This window comes from Bactrocera tryoni, unplaced genomic scaffold (genome assembly GCF_016617805.1).
Source record: "Bactrocera tryoni isolate S06 unplaced genomic scaffold, CSIRO_BtryS06_freeze2 scaffold_25, whole genome shotgun sequence".
Taxonomy (NCBI): Eukaryota; Metazoa; Arthropoda; class Insecta; order Diptera; family Tephritidae; genus Bactrocera; species Bactrocera tryoni.
This window is the reverse complement of record NW_024395977.1, coordinates 5,058,474-5,066,049: the sequence shown is the minus strand read 5'-3', so window position 1 is coordinate 5,066,049 and position 7,576 is coordinate 5,058,474. Positions and strand designations below refer to the sequence as shown.

The 7,576-nt window shown below is 36.0% G+C and overlaps 1 protein-coding gene and 1 pseudogene across 1 annotated transcript; one reads left to right on the top strand and one right to left on the bottom strand.

The window, feature by feature from the left end:
- Positions 1-360: 360 nt before the first annotated feature.
- Positions 361-2,348, top strand: LOC120780405 (annotated as a pseudogene).
- A 609-nt stretch (positions 2,349-2,957) lies between these two features.
- Positions 2,958-7,291, bottom strand: LOC120780404. Its single transcript, XM_040112689.1, has 2 exons — positions 6,931-7,291; positions 2,958-2,962 (listed from the first exon to the last, which is right to left on the bottom strand). The coding sequence occupies exons 1-2, from the start codon at positions 7,289-7,291 to the stop codon at positions 2,958-2,960; spliced, it is 366 nt and encodes a 121-aa protein (XP_039968623.1).
- Between the last annotated feature and the right edge of the window lie 285 nt (positions 7,292-7,576).

Sequence of the window (7,576 nt, the reverse complement as noted above, 5' to 3'; positions counted from 1 at the left end):
TATTTAGTTTAATATTGTTAATTTACAGAATATATCATCGCTCATTTTAAATTTATTATTTTAATTGGTATATAAAATGTATGCCACAATTATTATATGAGCCCTTTAAAGCACAAGTGGTATAACTCCATTTTTTTTTTTTGAGTTAGCAATGGTACTGTATTGAGGAAAATGTGTTCTATTTAATTTAATTCTAGTTCCCATAGCAACCTCATAAAAAGCAGAAATTACTAGTGCAGTGAATGCTGCCGCCTATTCGTTGACAGCACAAGTGGTATAATTGACAAATTCACCGTTCGTGCAGTGAATTTCATGGGAGAAAGACTTATTCTCAGTGTTTTTTTGTAATAATTTCTTTAGATGGACTCAGGTGAAGGTAACGGTAGTGAAATTAAGAATTAACTGTTAAGCTGAAAATGGCGAAATTTCTTCACTCGTTTGTTGTTGTTGTAAAACCCAATTTGGTGCTTAATCGAAAATGCTAATTCATGTCGTAATGTTTATACTTTCTCAAATAATTGAACGTAAACTTTGGTTTCAGCCGTTGATGATCCCGGTTCCATAGAGGACAATGAAGCAGCTGCTGATGTGGAAGGGAGACCCAGTACTCATGAAAGTGGTGAAGCAGAGGAAAATGCAGAAGGAAGGCCCAAGAGAGATCGGAAAAGGCAGAGAAAGGAATGGAAGCGAGAAGAAAGGAAAAGGAAGCGAAATTCGGGAGACTCTTACGTCACTAGAAAGGGAAAGCCAATTCCAGAGAAGCAATTTAACAATCTCGATTGCAAATGCACCAAAAAGTGTTTTAACAAAATAACAGAAGAAGAACGAAAAAAAATATTTGAAGCATTTTGGAAAATAGGGACATTCTCTGCCCAAAATGCATTCATTTGTGGTCTTTTGAAACCAATATTACCGGTACGTCGTCGGCCAACCACCGCTGAGAAGAATCGAACAAGTTCAATTGGTTCTATCATAATGTTGCTGGGGAAACCAAACAGGTTTCCAAGAGGTACTTCTTAGAAACATTGCAAATCTCAAATTTAAGAATGACGCGAGCTTTGGAGAAGGTCAAAATGGGCTATCCTCCAGGGGACGATAAACGTGGTAAGAAGGTGCCTGGTAACAAAACCTCCGATGAACAAATGGCACAAGTAAGAGCCCATATTTCAGCTTTTCTTTCATACGAATCTCACTACACAAGAAAACACAACCCAAATAGGAAATATTTAGCCGAGAACTTAAATATACGACTTATGTACAATCTTTATAAGGAGCACTTTGAAAGCCAAGGGCTTCAGCCTGTTAGGGTGCATATATATCGAAGAACTTTTAATAACGAGTTCAATCTGCAATTTCACGCCCCACATAAAGACACTTGCGTCAATTGTGATATTTTTTCTAAAATAGTAAAATACTCAACAGATGAAGAAGAAAAGAGACAGCTCAAGCAGGACCATGAACTTCATTTACGGAAGGCAGGACAAGCTCGCGATTCCATGAAGGCGAATGCTGAAAAAAGTGCTAACAATGACAGCTACTATGCATTCTCTTTTGATTTGGAGAAGTCCCTGACTTTCCCGAAATTGGTGTGTCAACAGGCCTACTACACACGTAATATGTACGTATACAATTTAGGTTGCCATGAACTTTCAACGAAAATGGGGTTCATGTATTGTTGGGACGAAGTAAATGATTCTAAAGGTTCACAAGAAATTTCATCGTGTTTAATTAAACACATAAAATTTAGATCGACAGCAGCCAAACATGTGGTTATGTATAGCGACACATGCACAGGTCAAAACCGTAACTGGAAAATCGCTATGACGTTGATGAAATATGTCCAAAGTCCAGACAATAACGTAGAAATTATGGACCAAAAGTTCATGCATAGTGGACATTCATTCCTCCCCAATGACTGTGACTTTGCATCTATTGAAAATTTTGGTAAGTCGCAACAAATATTTACACCTGACGACTGGTATAGAACTATTGCGTTGTCAAGGAAAAAGAATGCCTTTCATGTGACAGTTATGACGATCAGCAGGAAAAAAAGGACGACCGTTTAATGTTTGCATCATTGATCAGGGTAAGCTGTACACAAGAGCTCGGCCTATTTCAAAAGAAAAAAGGAAAGATATGATGGACTTGCTGCCATACATCCCTCCAGTACACCACAATTATTTCGAGGGGCTTGTTACTAGTGAGACTGCTGAAGACGTTGGCCCACTTCAGGAAGAATCTCAAGAAAGTGACGATGAATAAAAAAATATTTGAGAAAACGAAACAGATTTCAAACTAATTATAATTTAAATGAAATCTTAAAAACATTTACAGCACAAATGGTATAATTAATTTTCGGTACTCGATAAAACAAGAGTTAATGGACAAAAAGTTTCAAAAACATCAATTTAAGTTAAATAAGACATTTTTCTGAAGTTTTATTGAAAAAAGTAGTCCAAAAGTTCAATATTGATTTTTATATACAACTTTTAGCAAACCCTTTAATATCTCGACAGAAGAAAAAGTGGAGTTATACCACTTGTGCTTTAGGGGGCTCATATAGGAGTCCAAAAATATGAATTCTTATTTTTCCCAGAAATACATTTACAAACAAAGGATCTTTCTCCTTTTCTTATTATCTTATTTTTCCAAGAAATACATTTGTAAAAAAAAGGATCTTTATCCTTTGTTATTATCTTATTTTTCCCAGAAATACAATTGTAAAAAAAAGGATCTTTATCCTTTTTGTATTTTCAACATAAAAGATTTAAGGAGTTCAAGAGCTCAAAACGTGCGCTACATCAGCTACCTACCCGACGGCATTTCGCAAATGATAAAATAAAATTCATTTAATACCGTATTTTCAGTGTTCCTAAGATTGATCATCTTGCATAAGTAATAAAATAATTAATTTCAAATAAGTCTTATTATCATCACATAAATTTATTTATCATCAATTAACCTACAATGAATAAAGAAATACGTTTTATCGGAATACCTATACAAAGAATTTCGGAACGTAAGTTACCAAAAGTTAAAGAGGTTATGCGTGTGTTTTTCTATCAACTTAAAATTTTAAAGTATGTTATTCAATCAAGCAAAATGCTAAAAATACAGTTGACCAAGTTATTGAACTGTGGAGAAAAAATCAGATTCCAACTAGTGGAGCTCCTAATGCAGTCAAAAAATTTCGTCACTATCACAGTCAATGGTTAAAATTACAAAAAAATTTTGATATAAAAAAATCAGTGCAAAACCAAAAGGAAAAGAAATTTCAGACTGATCTTGAACAACTATTCGACATTGTGAGCGAAAAATCCTTAAAAGTGCTTGATGATAATATTAGAAAGTTATATATAAAAGCAAATTATTTACAGTAAAAGTGTAAAAAGTTATGTTGAAAATATTGAAAATTATATGGCAGTTGATAATTAAATAAATAAATTCTTCGATAAAAAAGTGAAACACACTAAATTGAATTATATATTAAAAAATTGCACTATTTTTTTGTTTTAATGTAACCAAACATGCCCAAGACTAAAAAAACTAATTAAAAAAATAGTTCATAACATATTTCTATTCATAGAATCTCAAATTTCTGTAAATTTCCCTTAAACTCGCAAAATAAATTGAATTTTTTTTAATTATTGACCAAAAATTAGAAAAATTGATATGCATTGATGAATATCTCGTAAACGCTTAACTAAATCGAAAAATCATATGAGACCATTTTTATAAAGCAGTAAATTTCCTATAAAACTATGAGTTTCATCATTCATAATAATTTTTTTTATTGAGTTATAAAATTCACAAGAAATAAAAAATTTTCTCAAAAATAATAAAACTTTAATTGTTAATAACTTTTAAACGGTTCGGTTTACGAAAAAATCATATCAGACCTTTTTTGTAGAGCATTCAATTTCCAACAAAATCTAAGGAACAAGATATTTTTTCAATTAGTTGGAAGCGAGATATAAATTTTTCTATCTGATAATAAGAAAAAATAGAAAACTGTATGTAGGACGACCTTCCCGTTACAATTAAGAACTCATGCTTGGAGAGGCTCTCTTAGAGGTGTCTAGGAACCTATTTTTCCGAGTACCAAACGAAATTAAATTTTTTTTTTTAATCACCCTAATGTACATAAATCACGCCTTTTATCATTTAAAACTTTCATACGCATCTATCCTGCAGATATGTAAAATCAAAAACAAAGCATACACAACATACATACATACTTATATGCGTTTACATGTAGATATGTCACCCGCAAAAATTACAAATATTGTTCTACAAAAATAACAATCGTCTCAAATAGCATCAGAAATCAATATGGCCGACGTGAAAATATATAGTAAATTACACAACAACAACATTTTCATTCATTAACGCAACGTACTTTCAAAACGCATATTCGATTCATTCATAAATGCAGACGCCATTACATCTCCCCGAGCATGCCATGCGTACAAGCGCCATTTCGCGACGATTTCAAAAGCTAAAAATCATAAATTGAATATATTTCTGAAATGTATGAGAAGGAAAAACTGACTACCCCGCAAATATAAGTATATTTAAATATATTAGAATAAAATTGACAACATAGTTTATTTTTCAAATTTCAAGTCAAGAAATTTTTCAAAGAAAATATTCTATATTCTTCTGATTTTTGTGTACAGTCAATCCCGGTTAAGTAGTACTCCGCTTAAATGAAAATCATCCCTCTTAACTGCCTATGTCTTGCTGGATCTCACAGTTTGTTTTTTGAAAAACATAAAAATTATTGTTTTAAGTACCACTCGCTTAAGTATCCGCACTCACTTATGTGCCATATGATATTTTTATTTTTAACAAACCACAAAAATCTGTATTTTTGATTGTGGCACATAACCGGGATTGACTGTATTTGTCAAGGAACGTAGAAAATATTTTGTAATTCTTACGCGGCTCGCAAAAATCTCCGCCGATATATATGCAAGCTCACGCACAAACATAAATATTTACGCTGGTTTGTCGGCGAAGCCGTACAACGGCAAGGGAAGCGGTGCCAATCGTTTGATTTTTTTCGGCACAGCTCTGATTTTCTACCAACAACACAATGCTGTGACGCTTTGTCGTCACGTCAGTCCTTCGACACATTGACTTTTTGTCAAAACGTGAAGTTCGGCCATTGGTTGTTCGTGACAACGGAGTTTTTGTATGAAACAATGCATATATATATTTACACATAAAGTTGTATGTAGACAAATTTACAAACTTTATGCGAACGATTCTTTCAAATTTGTTTACGTGCACACAAAATTACATACATACATATGTGAATATGTGAACATTATGCGTATGGTTTTTTTAAATCTTTTTACATGTACACATAATTACCTGCATACTTATGTATGTGAATCTATGCGACGGCTTTGTCTTTTGAGATGTTATCAAAACTTCTAATGCCCAAAGCAAATAATTATATAAAGATATAACTTACCAAACCTATGTATATAAATTAAATATTTAGGCAATAATACATTACATTATACGTATATATTATATATTTCAATAGATTTTCTTCTTCTTCTTCTTAATTGGCGTAGACACCGCTTACGCGATTATAGCCGAGTTAACAACAGCGCGCCAGTCGTTTCTTCGCTTCGCTACGTGGCGCCAATTGGATATTTCAAGCGAAGTCAGGTCCTTCTCCACTTGGTCCTTCCAACGGAGTGGAGGTCTTCCTCTTCCTCTGCTTCCCCCGGCGGGTACTGTGTCGAATACTTTCAGAGCTGGAGTGTTTTCATCCATCCGGACAACATGACCTAGCCAGCGTAGCCGCTGTCTTTTAATTCGCTGAACTATGTCGATGTCCTCGTATATCTCGTACAGCTCATCGTTCCATCGAATGCGATATTCGCCGTGGCCAATGCGCAAAGGACCATAAATCTTTCGCAGAATTTTTCTCTTGAAAACTCGTAACGTCGACTCATCGGGTGTTGACATCGCCCAAGGCCCGTGCTCCATACAGCAGGACGGGAATTATGAGCGAGTTTAGCTTTTGTTCGTCGAGACTTACTTTTCAATTGCCTACTCAGTTCGAAGTAGCACCTGTTGGCAAGAGCAATCCTGCGTTGGATTTCCAGGCTGACATTGTTGGTGGTTGAAAAATCTCAAGCGTTTTTAAGATGCGAAAAAATATAACTGGGAATGCGCGAATAAAATGAATAAGCCTAATTGCCTGTCACGAGAATTGCGATAAAAAATTAAGACGCGTCCGGTCGTTTTCAAGTTCTTTAATACAATGCTTCAATTATTCCGTTCTTGGAATTGCTTAGCCTAAATCTTAAAACTAACGGCTTAAGCTAGTGGTAATGTAAAAACAAGGAGTAAGTAATCATCTTTCGTTAAATATTGTAATAGAATTAAGGTAAGTAATAAATGAAGGTAATATAAATGTATTATTAAGGTAAGTATGCTATTTTGTACAATTCAATATTTACAAGTTCAATTTCATAAGTTCTAATAATAATTTTATATCTCATTTTTCTAATTTAGATTTAGATTTACAAAGATGTCGCTTGGCGCAACACCGGCCACCTTGACAGGATCAGGTTCCTTCAACATCCATTGGAAGTAAGGCTAATTTGTATATGGGGCGCTTAATCGTGCCCGTCTTCGTTGTTATGTCTGCGACTCGCACCTTGCCGTCTTGCCCTTCGACGGTTGCGACGACTCGTCCTGTTACCCACTGCTACGGTGGTGTGTTGTCTTCGTGTACGAGGACGAGGTCGCCGGGCTGCAGATTCCGTTTCGGGTGTAACAGGTATGTTTTGGACCACTGTCGCCAAACCTGTTGCTTGAGACAGCAAACACGTTGCCATCTCTCGCAGCAATGAATTGGGTCCATTGCTACCTGTGCTGGTGGGAGTGATCGCAGAGGACAACCGATTAAAAGGTGCGCTAGAGTTAGTGCTTCTCCGTCGTTGGGGTCCTGGCTCAACGGTGTTAGGGGACGCGAGTTCAAAATGGCCTCCACTTCGGCCAGTAGCGTTGAGAGCTCTTCCGTCGTTAGTAGAGCGTTGCCGAGTGCGCGAACGATTAGATGCTTGGCGGACATCACGGCAGCCTCCCATAATCCGCCGAAGTGCGGCGCCCTGGGTGGTACAAAGCCGAAGCTGAATCCTTCTTCGGCTGCGAACCCCATTAGTTCTGGCGCTTGCGCTAGAAACGCCTCCTTCAGCTCGAGCAGCTTGGGGTCGGCGCCGACAAAGTTGGTTGCGTTGTCGCTGAATATTTTCTGTGGCATCCCTCTGCGACCAATGAACCTTTTGAGGGCGAAAATAAAAGAATTAGTAGATAGGACCGAGACGAGTTCTAAATGTACTGCTTTCGAAGTGAAGCAAACGAAAACTGCTATATAAGTCCTTACGGCTGGTCGACCACGTATTTTTAACGTTGTATATATGGGACCACAAAAATCTACGCCACATATCAAAAAGGGTCGCAAAGCTCGAAGTCGTTCAACTAGCAAATTTCCCATTATTTGGGTTTGCAACTTCGGCTAATAATGAAAGCAGTGTGTACAATTTCT

What these genes read in the sequence shown, in the direction of transcription:
- LOC120780404 (XM_040112689.1), bottom strand. Translation starts at nt 7,291, where the DNA reads ATGCCACAGAAAATATTCAGCGACAACGCAACCAACTTTGTCGGCGCC.